Source organism: Bubalus bubalis, chromosome 6 (assembly GCF_019923935.1).
Source record: "Bubalus bubalis isolate 160015118507 breed Murrah chromosome 6, NDDB_SH_1, whole genome shotgun sequence".
NCBI lineage: Eukaryota > Metazoa > Chordata > Mammalia > Artiodactyla > Bovidae > Bubalus > Bubalus bubalis.
This window is the reverse complement of record NC_059162.1, coordinates 67,210,151-67,231,201: the sequence shown is the minus strand read 5'-3', so window position 1 is coordinate 67,231,201 and position 21,051 is coordinate 67,210,151. Positions and strand designations below refer to the sequence as shown.

Here is a 21,051-nt window from a genome sequence, read left to right as displayed (position 1 = left end):
TAGGTATAAGACACAGAAGATACATGTCCTTAAGGAACTTACAGCCTGGGAAAAGATACTAATTTCTTCAAAACAGGTCTGGGAACATGGGAAAGTGTGTCTTACTTTTTTGGTAGGCTTAGTAAAAGGGGAAGGATTACTGAAGAAGACTTCATCAAGAAAGACTTGAAATGTTAAACATACAATCTATTAAATTTAAAGTAAAGTTTCAAAGGCAGAAAATATAGCACAGTGCCATTTTTTTTAATATATTTTTAATCATATGTGCATAAAAACACTGGAGGCATATTAAAAGTGGTTACCTTTAAGTAGTATCAGTCATTTTAATATTTCCATAATTAATATATTTACTGAAAATATAAAACTTGAAATTTTAGATCAAATATGAAAAACAAAGAATACACTTACTATAAAAGGAAGTCGATACATTAACCCTCAATAAAATAATACAGAAGCCAAGATAAAGTTGTTCTATCCTAGATACATATATGAAATTTTCATGCTGTGATACTTTTACTCATATATTGTTTCCTTAATATGAACTCCAGAAACTGCAGATTGTCAAGGCTACAGTGAAAACCGTACAAAGTTTAAAGAAAAACAATAAGATTATTTTATTCTACCACTATGTTCGAGCTTAAAAGTGAAAGCTACATTTCAAAATGTTGCCACATTAAACATTTTACCTCATAACTTCTATAATCCACTTCTACATCATCTCCATACACATTCAGTTCCATATTCTTGTGACTATACACTGTAGCTGGTTTAGGATTTCTAGGGTTGCATGCCATATCATCTGCAAGCATCAGAACAATGTGGCTAGGAAAAGAAAATTTTAGTAAATATACCATTTCAATAAAACCAAAAAGTTAAAAAGATATACTTTATTTATGTGCTAAGTCACTTCAGTAGTGTCCAGCTCTTTGCGACCCTATGGACTGTAGCCCACCAGTTTCCTCTGTCCATGGGATTCTCCAGGCAGGAATACTGGAGTGGGTTGCCATGCCCTCCCCTCCAGGGGATCTTCCTGACCCAGGGATGGAATCCATGTCTCTTATGTCTCCTGTATTGGCAGGAGGGTTCTTTATCACTAGCACCACCTGGAAAGCCCATATTTTATTTATATCATGTGGCAATTATTTTCATTCTTTATTAAAAATAACCCAAAACAATTATTGAGCACATATTTAAAAGTGCTTGTATTAAAAAAATTTTTTTAATATGTCCCTATGTAGTGTAAGTTTTAAAGAAAAAAAATCAGAACAATCTGGCATGAACTTATCCACAGAACTGGGAGTTACTAACTTAATTTTTTTTCCAATACAGTATACTTTATGCAATGTAGCAAAAGGAAGCTAAGATGAAAGAGCTACACTGAAGGCAATGGCACCCCACTCCAGTACTCTTGCCTGGAAAATCCCATGGACGGAGGAGCCTATTAGGCTGCAGTCCGTGGGGTCGCTAAGAGTCGGGCACCACTGAGCGACTTCACTTTCACTTTCCACTTTCATGCATTGGAGAAGGAAATGGCAACCCACTCCAGTGTTCTTGCCTGGAGAATCCCAGGGACAGGGGGAGCCTAGTGGGCTTCTGTCTATGGGGTCGCACAGAGTCGGACACGACTGAAGCGACTTAGCAGCAGTCCTCCCCAAACATTGCTTTTAATGTTAGTAATATCTGACACTCTTAAGACTTACAGAGTTAAACTGTGATAGTCCAAAAATTTTACTTTTCAGAATCTCAAATGCTTGAGTATGAAAACATACAATCCATCAGCAAGTGCAATCTCTGTACCACAGGAACACATCTCCAGTGCGATCATTCTTCACTGGCTCCACTCCATCCCCCTGACATCAGCCACCATCATCTCTAGATGATGCTGGACTAGATGCTGGAATAGCTCCCATCTGGCTGCCTGCTTCCACTCCCATCCTCCTATGGTTCGTTCTTCTTAGAGCCACCAGAGAGACCTTCCTTAAACAAGTCAAATCATTAAACTTTCTCACTTAAAATCTTTCAAGGATTCCCCATGATAATCAGAGGAAAACAGAAACTCCTTACATGGTCTGCAAGGCTTAATGTGGTCTCTGTATCTCTCTCTCTCTCTGTCTCTAACTTCACCCCTAACACCCATGTTCACTATGCTCCTTCCAAACTGTTCAGGAATATGCCAAGCCTTTTCCAATTCAGGGGCTATTGATCAAATTTAGACTTCTTTCCTTCCAAATCTTCCTATCATTCCAATCTCAGCTAAAGTACTCTGTTCTCACTACATGTTTTCTTTTATACAGGTCATTTACAAATCTGAAATCATTTCCCATCACCACCCCTATTAGAATATGAGCACTTCTCTGAGGGCAGGGACTTTTTCTGTCCTTCACTGACTGTACCACTTAGGCTTAGGAATAGAGCCTGGCATATAGCAGACATTCAAGAAACACTCACTGAGTGAATGAAACATTTTCATTTTTTGTGTACATTTTCTTTGAGAGAAAATTACAATGTCTCTCTTAAATGCTTCTCATCTTGATCTTACCATTAAAACAAGTGAAGATGAATCAGGCAATCCTTTATTCTACCATATACTTGAGCTTCCCAAACATAAGGGAAAAATTAATGTGGCATACATAATTAGTCTGGCAGGAGACAGCAAGAGGAAAATGTTCTTCTGCACATGTTCCAAATACACTAAAGTTTAGAACTGAAACATTGTGATTTTTCTTAAAAACTGGCTTTTCTATTTTGAAAGGGTTCCAACCCTGCCACATTCAAAGATCAGATCTTCAGCTGTTACTGATTCATTCTCACAAAATGGTTAAAGTTATTGCTCTTAAAATGGAAAATATCTTTTCATTTTAATAACTTAAAATGATTTATATTAAGTTATTAACAATCATATCTTTTTTGTTATAAAACCACTATTAAACAAAAATGAACTGACCTATAAATCTCAATACAAAAATAAGATTATTCCTTTAGGCCATGTTTTCGGTTGAAGGTTAATTTCATTCCTTGAAATTAAATGTCAATTTCATAAAGAAGTAGTCACTTTAGCATAAAATTATAAATTCAATCAACACTTTTCTGATAGATAATTTTGAGCTTCAGTGTAAGTACTATAACCTTTGGCTAACATAATCAATATATCATAAAAAATCATGGTATCTGGAGATAATATATGAAAAACCAGACAGAAAATAGACTGAATTTCAAAAGTTTACAAATTCAACCATATATTCTAATGCATTGTTTCTAAAAGTTAAGAAATGTTCAGAACTCTTGTCTGGTAGAAAAAAATCTGACTTGGTCCAAGTGTCAAATCATTTATATATGAAAGTGTGTCTGACTCTCTGCAACCCCATGAACTGTAGCCCACCAGGCTCCTCTGTCCATGGAGTTCTCCAGGCAAGAATAGTGGAGTGGGCTGCCATTTCCTTCTCCAGGGGATCTTCCCAACTCAGGGATAGAACCCTCATCTCTCATGTCTCCTGCATTGGCAGGCGAGTTCTTTACCACTAGCGCCACCTGGGAAGCCTCCATTTATATATATATGATACTTAAATACATAATGAAACTAAACTCCTTAGGTTTATATTTCTTATAAAATTATTTGCTGTTGTTATTGTCAGTCACTAAGTCATGCCTTTGCAACCTCATGGACTGCAACACACCAGGTTTCCCTGTCCTTCAATATCTCCCATAGTTTGCTCAAATTCATGTCCATTGAGTCAGTGATGCCATCCAACCATCTCATCCTCTGCCACCCTCTTCCCCTTCTGTCTTCAATCTTTCCCAGCATCAGGGTCTTTTCCAATGAGTCAGCTCTTGGTATCAGGTGGCCAAAGTATTGGAGCTTCAGCTTCAGCAGCAATCCTTCCAATATTCATTATATTCAGGGCTGATTTCCTTTAGGATTGACTGCTCTGATCTCCTTGTAGTCCAAGGGACTCTCAAGAGTCTTCTTCAGCATCACAGTTCAAAAGCATCAATTCTTCGGCACTCAGCCTTCTTTAAGGTTCACATCCATATATGACTACTGGAAAAACCAAAGCTTTAACTATATGGAGCTTTGTCAGCAAAGTGACGTTCTTTGCTTTTTAATATGCTTTCTTAGGTTTATAAAACTACAAATAAACACAAAATTATAAATTAGATTCTAACAAATCTACCAAACTAATAATACTCTAAGAACACTAGCTCTATTTGAAGGATGATACTATTTTACTAAAACTAAATGACTGCTGGCTTCCCTGGTGGCTTGGTAAAGAGTCTGCCTGCAGTGCGGGAGACCCAGGTTCAATCCCTGGGTCGAGAAGATCCCCTGGAGAAGGAAATGGCAACCCACTCAAGTATTCTTGCCTGGAAAATCCCATGGACAGAGGAGCCTGGCAAGCTACAGTCCATGGGGTTGCAAAGAGTCAAGACACAACGAAGCAACCTCACTTCACTTCAAATGATTGCTCATATAGTTAACAGAAGAAAGAGATAACTTCAGGCCTGGTTCTACATTTAATTTTTTCCTGTATTTTGACATTCCACACTACAATATAATTTGATGATATAGAAAACATCTGCTCACAAAAGTATTTGCACAAAATGCAATTCATAACTTCTAGGCTCTGTTTACTGTTCAGAATAATCAGATCTGATATTTAACTAAGTCTTTGCCAACAAACAGTCTTTGAACAACAGTTATCATAAGATCTAACTTGTTGTCTCCTTAAAGTGTCTTTTTCACTGAGTATCAGGCTAGCATCACAGCAGTTATTTAAGTCTTCACTGTGAACGTGTTAAACAATCACTGCTAGAATCAAGACCAAAAAAAAAATCTACATTGAAAACACGCTACTACATTCCTATAAATAATGATAGCAAGTTGCTTTGTTACCTTACTAAAATTAAGATAAAAATCCCCCAAATACGTCCAATTGATAGAAGAATATGATATTCTTACACTCTGGAAATCCTATACTACCATGTGTTATGACTCAATTCTCTCACTTTATTAAGGTCCTGCAGAACCTACATCACACAAGCATAGGGTAACATGGCCTTCTCTCAATACAAAACCAAAAGAAAAGAGAAGCATTGAAATTGTATAAAGTTCAAACTGGGTTTGAAACAAATACAGTGCTTACTTATATACATAGTTTTCATACTGTTTAAATCATACATTTCCTCTTGTCAGTTAAAAAAACATTGGAGGACACACCCATATATGTATCTACTAATCTGTTAGTCATATGTATTCACTACTTTAAATATATATAATAAATATTAGTGAAGCATAACTTCTTTCCTTTACAGATTAATAAATAAATAAATAAAGGGATAGTATTTTATTCCCTTGCCACTATTTGTTGTCTGATCTAACAGAATCATGATCATGCTGAAACAGATTTTAAAGATCAATATGAAAATAAAATTTTAAAACCTCTCCAAAAACAAGGCATGAAACCCAATTCTAGAAATGTGTGAGAGGAAAACAATTCAAAACAAATACTTTCCCATTTCCCATAATTACATTTGCCTAACATTAAAGGAGGGCTTCTCTGGTGGCTTAGTGGTAAAGAACCTGCCTCCCAATGCAGGAGACGTGGGTTTGATCCCTGGGTCAGGAAAATTCCGTGGAGAAGGAAATGGCAACCCACTCCAGTATTCTTGCCTGGGAAATCCCATGGACAGAGGAGTCTGGTCGGCTGCAGTCCAGGGGGTCACAGAAGAGTCGGACACGACTCTGACTAAACAACACCACTGAAGGAACAGGTAAGCCCTGCATCAGGGCTGCTCAGTCATTCTTTACCCTCCCCTCTGACATTCATCCTTGGCCCAGTCAGGAAGCAGCAACCAATGGGTACAAAAATAAATTTTACATAGATAAAAAATTTTCACTGCTCTAGACAATTAGAGTACAAAGCCTCAAAAAGCACACCTTTTCATTTATAACAGGCTGCTACTACCATAATAACATTTTTTCACTAAATGATATTTAAATAGATTACCATATTGGTAAAAGTGTTTTTAAACAATTCATTGAAAATTGCTATACATACTATATCCATATAACTAATCAGATAATACTACCTTAGAGCATCTTTAGCAACCAGAGCTAGGCTAAGCTTATCTTCAATAATATCACCATCCTATTCTAGACAGTAGCCAAAATTACAGCAGCTGGAGATTTGAGGATCACAGGGGATCCTCAAATCTCTTAAGTCTCTGAGTTTCTGCTCATAAGCGTTGCTTTCCTTTCTTTAAAAGTCTATATGTAACCTCATTAGAATGCTATAAACAGTTTCCTAGGACTTAACCACAATGCCTAGATTGCACATTTTGCCAGAAAAATATTTGCAAACATCATTAATAAGCCTTCTCTGGTACATATCTCTTCACAAATAGCAAGTAAATTTAAAAATCCTCTTATTTTCTCTGAGCACTAAGAAAGATATTCTTAAGAAATAAGTTTAGTTATTCATTAAGAAGACTTGGATGGCTATGTTTCTTCTGAAGTTATCAGTTTTATCAGTTTTTTTAAAATATTTTTTACAAAGGATAAAATATAGACACACTACACTGATGGTGAGGAGTTACCACCATTCCTGTTCTTCACTTTGATCATAAAAGTCAACTAGGACAAAAATTAAAGAGGAAAAATATAAAATGGAGACTATGGCAGACAAAATGAAAGGCTAATTAACTAGAAGGTAATAGTAAATATCAATTAAAAATAATTCAACAATTTTAAAGCACTTGGACTGCAACGTCCATCCTAAAGGAGATCAGTCCTGGGTGTTCACTGGAAGGACTAATGTTGAAGCTGAAACTCCAGTACTTTGGCCACCTCATGCGAAGAGTTGACTCATTGGAAAGATTCTGATGCTGGGAGGGATTAGGGGCAGGAGGAGAAGGGGACAACAGAGGATGAGATGGCTGGATGGCATCACCGACTCGATAGACGTGAGTTTTAGTGAACTCCGGGAGCTGGTGATGGACAGGGAGGCTGGCGTGCTGCATTGCATGGGGTCGTGGAGTTGGACACGACTGAGCGACTGAACTGAAGTGAACTGAATGATGTTAACTGACATGATTTAACCATTCCATATTAAACTATACAAACACTATTTTACCCAAACTGTCAAATTTGGATTCCATATTGGAATAAGATTATGAAAAAATAAGATCAGAAGGTATGGGAAAACGGAAACAAGGTAAAGGAACAGGATGATGGAAACAAGTATCTGTTGAGTTTACAGTGTGATAGGCACTGTGCTGCAGTCTTTTCAGATACTTAATTCTTACTATATCACAACAATCTTGTGAAGACTATTTTTGTCTTCATTCTAAAGGTAAGGAAATTTAGTGAGGGCAGATCACTTGCCCAAAGCTGCATAACTGATAAGGAGAAGATACAAGATTTAATTTCAGAGCCCGCATATGTTCCACCCACTACTACTACATTCTTTGGCAGAATGGAATATGTTGCCTTAGAGTGAGCAGAGCCAAAACCTCTAATAATTTCTATACTCACATCAACAAATATTAAGGGGACATCATGTTCCTCATGGGCTTCCAGATGGCACTATTGGTAAAGAATCCGCCTGCCAGTGTAGGAGATATAAGAGACATGAGTTCGATCCCTGGGTCGGGAAGATCTCCTGAGGAAGGGCATGGCAACCCACTCCAGTATTCCTGCCTGGAGAATTACATGGACAGAGGAGCCTGTCGGGCTACAGTCCATGGGGTCACAAAGAGTCGGACATAACTGAAGCGACTTAGCAGGCACGCACACACTTCCCTCATATGACTCTCATTTCAGTATTTCCATTTTTCATGGCTCAATGAAATTTATGGTTTAAAATTCAATACAAACATTTTTAAACTTTTAAATAAACAAATCATTTCATTTTAGAGTTACAAATTTTTAAGTCTGTTTTCACCTTTAAAAAAAAAAAAAAAAACCTGCAAAAATCTTTCCAAAATCTTTAATTACAATAAAATCTGACAATGAATACTCAGGGAATGGAACATTCTGATTTCAACTTTTTTCCAAAACCCAACATCCGCCCGCTGCCTCTGTCAACGCCTGCGCCGCCTCCGCCCTGCGGCACAGCCACAGCTGCCTGTGTCGCTGCCACTGCGGTACCACGGTAAGACTAGGCCACAGTTTTCAATGAGTAAATGTACCCCTTTCTGTCATCACACATTTACGGAGTTTCTGAAGGTGAGTGAAGCTTACTGCCAAGCACAGCATGACCTTTATGAGGACAAGAAAGCTATAGAAATGTATTACCACTCCACCAAGAAGCTGAGTAAGAGCAGTTCCCTGGACCCAGAAGTGCTGAATTGAATCCACAAAGCATTTTCCAACTCAAGTTACTTTACATCATTTCTGTATTTAATTCTTTCACAGCCCTAATGTTTATTTTTTGACTAAATTAATGTCTTGCATGAAATGTCCAACTCCCACGGAAGTCACATACAAACATATGATTTTTCTTATTACACAATCCAACCAAAATTATGAACAAAATTATGGGGAAACTGAAGAAATGTGGATTACCACACAGTATTAATAAGAGTATGTGAAGCAATGTGCAGCACTGCTCTTATGGAAAAGAAGGTATCCATGCTCCTGACTGTCCTTTTGATGAAAATGTACCATCCAACCATATTGCTGATGACCAGTTAAGTCTTCGGAAAATCAAGTTTTATGAAGAATATGGTTATTGTACAGATGCTCACTGTATGGCAAGTCTTGGAAGAGCTCCACTGTTTGCTGCCCTAGCAAGAAGGTAGAATGAAACCTGAAGATGTAGATCAGAAAACAAAAGCAGCATGGAGCTTGTAACATCAAGCAATTTCTGTATTTAGAGAATATCACTCTCAAACGTATCTGTGCTGCAAAGACTTCAGTGGTCAACAGAACTGAGGTGTCTGATGCTGTCTTGGCAGTAGAACTTCAGATAGGACCTAATTTGTTGCACACATTAGCCAAGAAGTTGGTTCAGTGAGTAAGTCTAATGTATCATGTATAGGAGTACCGAAAAGCAGTTTTACCAGGTTGTATGTTTGACAGAGCCTCCATGCCTAGGTTGCTATTGTTATTGTTCAGTCACTAAGTTACGTCCAACTTTTTGTGACCCCATGCACTGCAGCATGCCAGGCTTCCCTGTCCTTCACTATATCTCCTGGAGTTTGCTCAAACTCATGTCCATTGAGCTGGTCATGCCATCCAACCATCTCATCCTCTGTCACCCCCTTCTTCTCTTGCCCTCAATCTTTCCCAGAATCAAGGTCTTTTCCAAAGATGAGCTCTTCGCATCAGGTGGCTAAAGTCTTGCAGCTTCAGTTCCAGTATTGGTCTTTCCAATGAATATTCAGAGTTGATTTTCTTTAGGATTAACTGGTTTAATATCCTTGCTGTTAGGTTACAATGAACCTATTTGGACACTTAACAAAAGACTCTTGCTGTCCAGCATTTCAAATTTATCACTCCTCCCAGTTCCTGAAATCATACAATACTGAGTTATGTCTTCTTTGATCTATTCCCATATCAGAATCTTTTCAATACATAAGAAATTTAGAAAGTTTAGGTACCAAAATATGCAGTATAACATTTTATATTTTTTAGTGTTATATATAGAACTAAAACCCCAGGAACATTCTAGATCTTATGTGATTTACTCCTTCAGTCATTTCTTACTGAAAGCAGGGCCTATACAGTTATTTGCTTGCTCATGGTACACTTACATCTGCCCACATTCATAAAAGTATACATCAGGTTTACATGACCATTGATTTTTGTTAATTTTTTATCAAGTCATATGTCATTGTTGTTTAGTCACTAAGTCATGTCCAACTCTTTGAAACCTCATACACTATAGCTCACCAGGCTCCTCTGTCCATGGGATTTCCCTGGCAAGAATACTTAGTGGGTTGCTATTTCTTTCTCCAGGAGATCTTCCCAACTTAGCGATGGAACCTGTGTCTCCTGCTTTGGCAGGTGGATTCTTTACCACTGAGCCACCAGGGATGCCCACAAGTCATGTGATGTTATTGAATATCGTCCCATAAATCTCATTTGTGCTGTTATGAAAAATCTGCATTTTGAAAACCTACACTGTACAAAGAAGTATATCTTTAAACACCTCCAAGCAAAAAAGCTATACAATTAATTTAATGTTTGCACTTTTGTGTGCCACAACAGGAAAAGCCTAAAAAGGAATGGAAAAGGCTATTAAATATTTCCAGAAAGATCTTGCCTTTATCTTGTGCAGAATATAAAGAATATGCTCTTTAATTAGTAAGTATTTTTTAAAGGTAAAGATGTTTTGTTATTGTAGCTAAAAATTTTAGTCATAACATTTTTAAAGCTCTTATCATTTTTCTACACCTACTAGAAGTTGTTCACCAGCTATTATCTTTGCTTGAAGTGTGCTTTTTTCCTTCTCTTCCCAAACTCCCTTTCAAAACAAGAAGTGGGTTTCTGTTAGTGAACTGAACAGACACCTAATTTTTATATGACTTTTGAGTTGTATACTCACTTGGATACTTGATAATTATTATATAATTGATCAAATGGTGATGTGTATCAATGTGAGTTTGACCATATATCTACATTATCTTATAATATGTGGTTATAGTTTTGGGGGCAAATAATTTGTCAGTGTTCATCAGTTTATAAAAACCTAGTGCAAGAGCTAAACATCTAATTAAACAACAAAATGGGGGGGGGGGACAATATCTAAACTACTTTCTTGAGTAAGTGCAATCTACTAAAAATCTTCATCAGTAGATCAAAGTTAATATTTTAGTATCTATTTTTATTAAATATAACAATATAGATAGAAGAACTACAGAATATTAAGTTAGCTTTTACTTATCCAGAATAAATCCGAAAATATATTTGTAGAACAAGCTCCCTTATATGATCTTATTTGATTGTCTTTGCTTCCAATATGGTGGGGAAAAACAGTTTAGGTAAATTAATTTCTGACCAATATGGGCTTTACTTTCTAGAATAACATCTCAATTTCATGATTTGAAGCCTTGGAGATGGATATAATTAAATATAAGTTAATGGGTAGGTGTAAGGATTTAACGTCAGGTTACCTTTGACTGACTTATCTCCCACTCAAGCTAAGGCCGAATTCTTGGAAACCATTAATATAGAACTCTGTGAAATATCTTTTCTCCAAAGAAATTAAATTATGTTCACAAATGTTAATTTCACTTATCCTTTTTAACACCTCCTGAGTCAGATATACCGTGACAGAATTACAACATTATTTCTATCAAATTTCCACTAGAAATTCCTCACAAATTTCTTAGAAATACTTATTATTATCACCACTTTCCCTGGTGAAATGTCGAGTTGAGTCTGACTTATTTTGAGGTCACTCCCACTGCCACCAGTCAAACACTTAGGTTTTCCATGGAAATTATAGTTTCCTTCTCTGCCCTTTTCTCTCCCTGTATCTCCACATCAGTTGAAATTACAAAAATTGGCAAGTGTATTCGAAACACCATATGCTCTCAATACATATCTGCCGGTTGAAAAGGGGAGGGAGGAAGAAGGAAAGGGAAAAAGAAAGAAGGTAGGAAGAGAAGTAAATTAGTGTGTATTCCATCACACCAGTTGTCTTTCTTCCCTCCTACTTCTCAGAACAACCTAGCACCTACCCAAAATCATATGATATCAAATGCATCAGGCTCCTTTTATTGCTTCCCCAATACAGTTGTCCCTTGGTTGGCTGGGAAGGGGTTGGTTCCAGGAATCCCTGTGATTACTAAAATTACTAAAATCCACAGATGTTCACATTCTATATATAAAATGCTTTGGTATTTGCATATAACCTACACATCAACACTCTCTCTATACTTTATATCATCTCTAGATTATTTGCAGTAATATCTCACTGGGGTTTTTGTTTGTATTTCCCTGATGCTTAGTGACGTTAAGCACCTGTTCATGTACCCACTAGCCGTCAGTATATGGTGGCTCAAATGGTAAAGAATCATCCTGCAATGCAGGACACTCGGGTTTGATCCCTGTGTCAGAAAGATCCCCTGGAGGAGGAAGTGGCTACTCTCTCCAGTATTCTTGCCTGGAGAATTCCATGGACAGAGGAGCCTGGTGGGTTACAGTCCATGGGGTCACAAAAAGTCGGATACGACTGAGCAGCTAACTCATTTTCATTATATCTTCTTTGGAAAATGTCTGTTCAGATCTTCTCATTTTTAAAATTTTCATGATTTATTTATTTATTTTGGCTGCACTGGGTCTTTGTTGCTGTGCGTGGGCTTTCTCCAGTTGTGGAAAGCAGGGGCTAATCTCTAGTCAAGGTGTGTGGGCTTCTCATTGTAGTGGCTTCTCTCGTTAAGGAGCACAGGCCCTAGAACATGAAGCCTTCAGGAGTTGTGGCATGGGGCTCAGTTGCCCATGGCATGCGAAATCTTCCTGGAATGGGGATTGAACCCATATCCCCTGCATTGGCAGGCAGATTCTTAACTACTGACCACCAGAGAAGTCCCCTCTGCTCATTTTTTGATTGGATTCTTTTTTTACTATTCAGTTTATGGGTGCGTGCTAAGTCACTTCAGTCATGTCCAACTCTTTGCAACCCTTGACTGTAGCCCTCAGGGCTCCTCTGTCCATGGGATTTTCCACGCAAGAATACTGGGGTGGGTTGCCATGTCCTCCTCCAGGGGATCTTCCTGACCCAGGGATAGAACCCACAGTTCTTATGTCTCCTGCAATGAGAGGCAGGTTCTTTACCACTAGTGCTGCCTGGGAAGCCCATTCAGTTTATGAGTGCTTTATATATTTTGATCATTAACCCCTTATCAGATATGTGATTTGCAAATATTTTCTCCCATTCAGTAGACTGCCTTTTCATTGTGGATGGTTCCCTTTCCTGTACTTTTAGTTTGATGTAGACTCACTTGTTGATTTTTGCTTTTGGAGTCAAACCCCCAAAAATTCATTACTACGACTGTCATCAAAGAGCTTACTGCCAGTGTATTCCTTTAGGAGTTTAATGGTTTCAGGTCTTACATTCAAGTCTTTAATCCATTTTATTTTTCTATATGGTGTGAAAAAATGTTCTAATTTCAGTTTTTTATATGTAGTTGTTTAGTTTTTCCAGCACCATTTATTGAAGAGACTGCTCTTTCTCCATTGTATATTTTGTGTGTGTGTGTGTGTGTGTATAGTTTAATGCTTATTATTATTATTTTTTAAATTTTATTTTTTAACTTTACAATATTGTATTGGTTTTGCCATATATCGAAATGAATCCACCACAGGTATACATGTGTTCCCCATCCTGAACCCTCCTCCCTCTTCCCTCCCCATACCATCCCTCTGGGTCGTCCCAGTGCACCAGCCCCTATTTTTAGCTTCTTTGCCATAAATTAACTAATCATACATGCATGAATTTATTTCTGGGCTCCCTATTCTGTTCCATTGGTCTATGGAACTGTTTTTATACCAATTCTATACTGCTGTGGTTCCCTGATGTCTTAGATGATAAAGAATCTGCTTGCAACATAGGAGACCCGGGTTTGACCCCTGAGTCTGGAAGATCCCCTGGAGAAGGAAATGGCAACCCAATCCAGTATTTTAGCCTGGAGAATTCCATGGACAGAGAAGCCTGGTGGGCTACAGTCCATGGGGTCACAAGGAGTCACACACAACTAAGTAGCTAACACTTTCATACTGCTTTGATTACTACAGTTTTATAATATAGTTTGAAATCAGGGAGTGTGATGCCCCTAGTTTGTTCTTCTTTCTCAAGACTGCTTTGACTATTCGGGGTCTTTTAAGGTTTTATACAAACTTTAGGGTTGTTTTTCCTATTTCTGTGAAAAATGCCATTGGAATTTTGATAGGGATTGTACTGGGCAGTATAGACACTTGGGTAGCACAGACATTTTAAGAATATTAATTTTTCCAATCCACTTGCTTGTTTGTGTTGCTAGCACAACAGAAGTAAGAAAATTATTTGTAAAGGATACCACTTACAGAATCAACCAAAAAAAGAAAAAAACTGACAACTAAAAATTCTACCAAAAACTAAAAATTCAAATTTATGAGGCATAGTTGAAAGCCATTAAACATATAATTAAATGAAAACATACCTTTTCATAAATCGAATGATTTAGTACCATAAGGAAGTCCACTCTCTTTAAATTAATCTACTGTAATGCAAATCAAAATCCCAACAGGGTTTTAAGAACTTGACAAGCTGATTGTAAACTTAATATGGAAGAACAAGACCCAAGAATAGCCAAGACAGTTCCAAACAGGAACAAAGTCAAGGAAATCAAGTTACCAGATATGAAGATAGTGTCAGGAATGAAGACACTGTGGTATTGATCAAGAAAAGCATCTCTCATTTCAGCAGTCCATACCAGTACTCCTATCTGTTTAGAAATCAATAAAGAAATTTCCCCTTTGCTCCATAAAACCCTTAATGGTCTTCTTAGTCTTACAAATGGATCTTATCTAAACGTAAGAGCATGACAGTAGTGGCCAAATGTTCCTTTACCACCGTCACTGTTCTCCTCAGAGCACATTTTGGCTTCTTAACTATTCTAAATGTTTACCTATTCAAGATATTATGTACTTCATCAAGAACAACACTTGGAGCGGTAGATAGATCAGCTGCCAACGTGAGAATAAAACAAGAAGACTGCTCAGAATACATAAGGATCTATATTCAAACATTACGATTTATATTTTTGCAAAATATGAGAAAAAAACTGTTGGGAAATGACACAAGACAAGAAGCAGAACACTCAAAAGTACAAGTTAATATTATCTTGACAATAACTACAATAATATATTACAAATTATTTACAAAGCATTTTACTACTTTTTAGTCCTTTTGTTCACAAAACATGAGGCAAAATTATAAAATAAAAATAGTAGTAGAATAAAATTTTAAATATATATTTATTACTGAGAAAGGTTTATAAATTAATGGTAATGGTTTAAAAAAATATCACTCAGTGACCTCCCTGTACAAAATTCTACATAGCGACACAAAGAAAGAAAGTTTTATGGGTAGGAAAGGACAGCACGAGGATATTCTAAGTGTTCTAAGAAGGATGAATGGTTAAAAAAAAATAGAAATAGGAGTTAATAAGTATTATGTAGTAGACAAAGAACAAATCAACAGATGAACATAGTAAGTTATTATTAACAAAGCAGTAAAGACTGAAGGCTGGTTGAAATTTATGTAATTTTTTAGAGAAACAACAGTCACTGCAGGTTGCTGATCGTGGGAGTTAAAAGATGAAAGCAATATCTGAGAAAGATAATTCTAACAGCTGTGTGTAGGATGAGTTAGAGGGCGAAAGACGCTAGAAACAAGGAATAAACAGCTACAAAGCTGCTGAAGTACAGAGGCATGAAGTACATGAAACATGAAATAATGAAGACTCAGACAACAGTAAAAGCTATGGAAAAAATTAAAAAATGAGAAAACAGGAGAGGCATTCATTATATTCCTCAATTAATATGAATGATTCTCATAAGCACTACATTCAACATGTAGATATACATTTCTAATTAAATAAGGTATTTAATGATCCTTGTTCATAATTATACCAACCTCTACAGGACTGTCATAAGAATAAAATTAGATCATGTTATTAAAAGAATTCTCTAATTGTAAATGTTACCTAAATATTATCTGTTGTAATTTCTTAGGGAAGAGACAGCTGTGAAATAATAGAAATGCTCCAGTCATAAAATCACAACACCTGAATTCAAATTCTGGTTTTATTATTTAATGGTACCTTTAATGGACCTTAAGCAAGTCATTTAACCATTCTGAATAACAATTTTTAATATGAAAATGGCAGCTAGGGAGTTCTCCCATAAAGGTCTCAAGAGATAGATGAAATAATTCATTATAAAATGCCTATCACAGTATCTGAATTATGGTGGATAGTGAATATATGCTGCAGGGCAGTGGAAAAGGAGGCCAAAAATAGAGGTCCATTTTGGCTGACCTTATTGGAAAGCCACAAGCATCGCCAAAGAACTCTATCTATGGCCTTCTCCATATTATTTTAATGAAAAAATATACAAGAAAATTCCTGAAGTATCTTATTAATGCTCCACCTCACACAATACCCTCTTATGTATAAGATCTAATTCACAGCAACCTAAAGAATTGTTAGTCAAAAGCTATGTTACCAACCTGATTTTAAAAACCACAATAATAGGCAGTAAGTGATTTTTTTTCTTTTTTAATTTACAACATTACAGAATTCACATTTATAATTCTAATATTATGTGAGAAAGAAATTAAAAAGGACAACTGACCAAAAATAAAAAAGTGCATCCTGAAGAACTTAAACAGTAAGAAGATAGAGAATAAGTTGAAGTTAATCTGATAGAAGGAAATGAATCTGAAGACCCCTTGGTGAGATCATCCTACCCATGGATCACAAAAGTAGGACTCAGGGAATAGTTATAAAATCCACTACAGAGCACTTTTAGCTCAGAAGAGTTTTTGAATCAAGATCTTAAACAACTATAAGCAAGCAATATTCATAAATATTTCCTTTCTATCCCAGACCAATTAAATTCCACTTAACTAGGGGCCTTTAGTATACTATCCATTCATTCATTCAACTTTGCACAATATACTAAAGAATGTATTGGAATACAAAAAATAGTATCAGAAACTGCCTTGAAGAAATAAGATCAATACATACAAAAAAGTGCCTTGACAGAAATATTAAAATAATATTTATACAAGAAGGACCAACAAAGCTTTAGGGAATGTATGAAGTGAATTTGGACACATGAAAATCTGAAAGGAGGGAATAAGGAAAAAAACTATAGACGAAAGAACAAGTATAAGGCAATGACAGACGCCAATACCGAGACTTACAAGAAGGAAGCATAAAAAACTGAAATGATCAGAATATTAGATATAGACAGACTACAAAGGCCTTGAGTTCCAGAATAAAGGACTGGTACTTTGTTTTGCAAGAATTTATGGATAAGGAGAGAATAAAGCTTTTATATTAGGAATATTAATCTCATATAATTATTAAAATACAGAGTAAGGGGAAAAAAAGTATCAGAATAGCTACTGGACCATCACTGAATCACTATTCTATACAGCTGAAATTAATACAACACTGCAAATCAACTCTACATCAATAAAAAGATGAATTTTTAAAAAAAGAAAAGCTATAGGATTTAACTATAGAAATTATTTATAAGATAGAGATTGTTATAAAAACTCATATCCACCCAGCTTGTGGTAGAGCTAAATAATTATATACACATTTAACTCCATAAACTTAATTCTTATGCATTGAGCCAAAAAATAAAAGGAGAGACAGATTTCATCCACCTAATTACTCAAGCATTTATTTCCCAAAGTCAACATGAGATGAGATGGGAGCTATGATTCTACATTCTTTCAGTTCTCTTGTGCCTCTCACAGCACGAGCATCACGATTCTAGTGTTAAAAAAGATATGGATATTTTTCATATAATATGTCCTTTAATCCAAAGTAAACCACTTCATCAAATGTTCCATCAAAGAAAAAGAACACAGTATTTTTGTTCTAGCATTGCTCTAAAACTGGCTGTGTTAGACTTGATGAAAGATAATGCTATGTTGTACTTTATGTGCTACTTAAGAAACCTGTAAGAATAAATGGCTCCATTTTTGCTTCACATACTGACTTTAGAACCTAACCTCTGCTTAACTCCTTTTCTCTTCCTCATCTTAAGCATATAAAGTATACTGGAGGTAGCAAAACAGAGATTTAGTCCAAAACTATTAATTTAGGACACAGAATTTCCTAAAAATAGTGAAATATTTCAGGAAGCTAAAACCAAGCAAAGAAAAACAAACTCTCTGTGGGTGGGTAAGGTTACAGAAAGCACGGCCACAAAGTGCAAGACAGCTGAACCCTGGGACTTAAATGTGAACAGGGTAATAGACAAGTTGGAGGGCAATTATGAAGATCTTGTGGGCACGTCGTTTTGTTTTCCCCCATAACCATTAAATTCCCTCTCTGAATCAATATTTTGATATAGTATTATAAAATTCTGACAACCTATGTGTTAAAAAGTCTTTTATAACACAGAAATTTGCTAAAAACTAGATGAACACTTTAGAAGACAGAAATGTTCTTACTTTTAAAGTACGAACTTGTGTTTGCTTTGCCTAACTGGTTAATACTTTTGCCACCTGGTGCAAAGAACTGACTCATTTGAAAAGACCCTGATACTGGGAAAGACTGAAGGCAGGAGAAGAAGACAACAGAGGATGAGATGGTTGGATGGCATCACCAACTCAATGGACATGAGTTTGAGCAAACTCCAGGAGTTGGTGATAGACAGGGAGGCCTGGCGTGCTGCAGTCCATGGGGTCGCAAAGAGTCAGACACAACTGAGCGACTGAACTGAACTCAGCTGAACTGGGTAAAGTATTTCCCAGTCACAAGTTAATTTATCCAACATCTACTGAGCATCTACTATCCAGGCACTGTGCTGGATGCTATAAGTACAAAGTGAAATAAAATATAATCCTTGTTCCCTTCAAAGAGTTAATAATCTAATAAGGGAGACATACTATAATTAGTGTAACCATGTTATAATCAAAGTACATATAAGGATACTATGAAAGCAAAGAAGGTCAGGAAAAGCTTTTTTGAAGAAGTATTAAAGTCAATTTGGAAGGTCAGGTAAAAGCTACAGCCGTGCTTTCTAACTTGGTTGTGCACAGAACCACATATAAAATTGATGTCTAAGATTCACTTCAGATTTTGTGAATTAGACTCTACAGGGGTGAAGCTGAAGAATCAGTATTTTCAACAAGTACCATAAGTGATTCATAATCACAGCCAGGTTTTGTTAGCAGTGAGCCAGAAGTATATAGACAACTATTCCAGGCAGAGAGAATATCTCAGTACAATCAGAGTAAGTGAAATACAGACAGAAAATCAAAGAGAAATCAGAACAAGAGTACTGATACAACTAATGTGATATTTCAAACAGGATCTAAGGAATTGATGTGAACTTCCACAATAAAGGGCAATCATCTCTGAATCACAAAATCATATGTTTTGGGAAATGATTTCTGACATGAACTAGTTTCTTACTGAAGTATATGGAAAAGCTAAATGCAAATATTTTGCATTAAAAGACAAAGTAAAATGCTCCTTTAAAAAAGCAAACAGTGTAAACAACATACAGTTATACTCAATTTTTATTCAATGCAGTGACCGGTCATTTTTCTCAGGATACATAGGATTATACTGCTTTAACTTGAAAATGTTCATTAAAGTATAAAATAAATTCAAACAGTATTTTGAAATTCCAGCATTAAAACTGAAAACTGCTCTGAATGATTTTAAGTTTCCAGACTATCATTTCATAATAGCATATTACTTTCTGACTAAAATTTACTAATAATTGTATTTTTGCTCTTAATCCAGGTAGAAGTAAAGCAGGAATAAGTCATCAGGAAGAAGAATATTCACCGTAATAGGTTAAAAGTCAAACAGAATCTATTCCATTGATCTCTGTTTGCTAAGCAACAAATAGTTCAAATCATCAACTATTTAAATCTCAAATTCATTCCCCAACAAAGACTTCATAATCAAAGATATAGAGAGGAAAGCATGAAACAAGAATAAGAAAATTCTTCAGAAACCTTGGGAAAAACCTAATATATAAAATACACACCATGGTTATACTCTGTTTCTAAGAAGTCCATCTAAAGCTTAAACTCTTCTAAAACTTTAAACAAATCATTTAAACCTTCAGTTAAGTTCAGTTCAGTCACTCAATCATGTCCGATTCTTTGCGACCCCATGAAACGCAGCATGCCAGGCCTCCCTGTCCATCACCAACTCCCGGAGTCTACCCAAACTCATGTCCATTGCATCGGTGAAGCCATTCAACCATCTCATCCTCTGGCATCCCCTTCTCCTCCTGCCTTCAATCTTTCCCCAAATCAGGGTCTTTTCATATGAGTCAGCTCTTTGCATCAGGTAGCCAAAATATTGGAGTTTCAGCTTCAACAGCAGTCCTTTCAGTGAACACCCAGGACTGACCTCCTTTAGGATGGACTGGTTGGATCTCCTTGCAGTCCAAAAGACTCTCAAGAGTCTTCTCCAACACCACAATTCAAAAGCATCAATTCTTCGGCGCTCAGCTTTCTTGACAGTCCAACTCTCACATCCATACATGACCACTGGAAAAACCATAGCCTTGACTAGTCGGACCTTTGTTGGCCAAGTAATGGCTCTGCTTTTCAATATGCTATCTAGGTTGGTCATAACTTGCCTTCCAAGGAGTAAGCATCTTTTAATTTCATGGCTGCAATCACCATCCACAGTGATTCTGGAGCCCAAAAAAATAAAAGTCAGCCACTGTTTCCCCATCTATTTGCCATGAAGTGATGGGACCGGATGCCATGATCTTAGTTTTCTGAATGTTGAGCTTTAAGCCAACTTTTTCACTCTCCTCTTTCACTTTCATTAAGAGGCTCTTTAGTTCTTCTTCACTTTCTGCCATAAGGGTGGTGTCATCTGCATATCTGAGGTTATTGATATTTCTCCCGGCAATCTTGATTCCAGCTTGTGCTTCCTCCAGCCCAGTGTTTCTCATGATGTACTCTGCATGTAAGTTAAATAAGCAGGGTGACAATATACAGCCTTGGCGTACTCCTTTTCCTATTTGGAACCAGTCTGTTGTTCCATGTCCAGTTCTAACTGTTGCTTCCTGACCTGCATACAGGTTTCTCAAGAGGCAGATCAGGTGGCCTGGTATTCCCATCTCTTGAAGAATTTTCCACAGTTTATTGTGATCACACAGTCAAAGGCTTTGGCATAGTCAATAAAGCAGAAATAGATGTTTTTCTGGAACTCTCTTGCTTTTTCGATGATACAGCAAATGTTGGCAATTTGATCTCTGGTTCCTCTTTTTCTAAAACCAGCTTGAACATCTGGAAGTTCATGGTTCATGTATTGCTGAAGCCTGGCTTGGAGAATTTTGAG

At 36.6% G+C, this 21,051-nt stretch overlaps 1 protein-coding gene across 5 annotated transcripts in view; it reads right to left on the bottom strand.

Moving 5' to 3' along the window:
* The window catches only part of PIGK (phosphatidylinositol glycan anchor biosynthesis class K), a 144,292-nt gene that overhangs the window by 110,303 nt on the left and 12,938 nt on the right, over positions 1–21,051 (bottom strand). For all 5 annotated transcript variants that reach the window (XM_045166122.1, XM_044944834.2, XM_006068416.4 and 2 more), the window contains exon 4: positions 687–822. In XM_045166122.1, the coding sequence (XP_045022057.1) occupies positions 687–822 (136 nt within the window). The remainder of the gene's footprint in view (positions 1–686; positions 823–21,051) is intronic.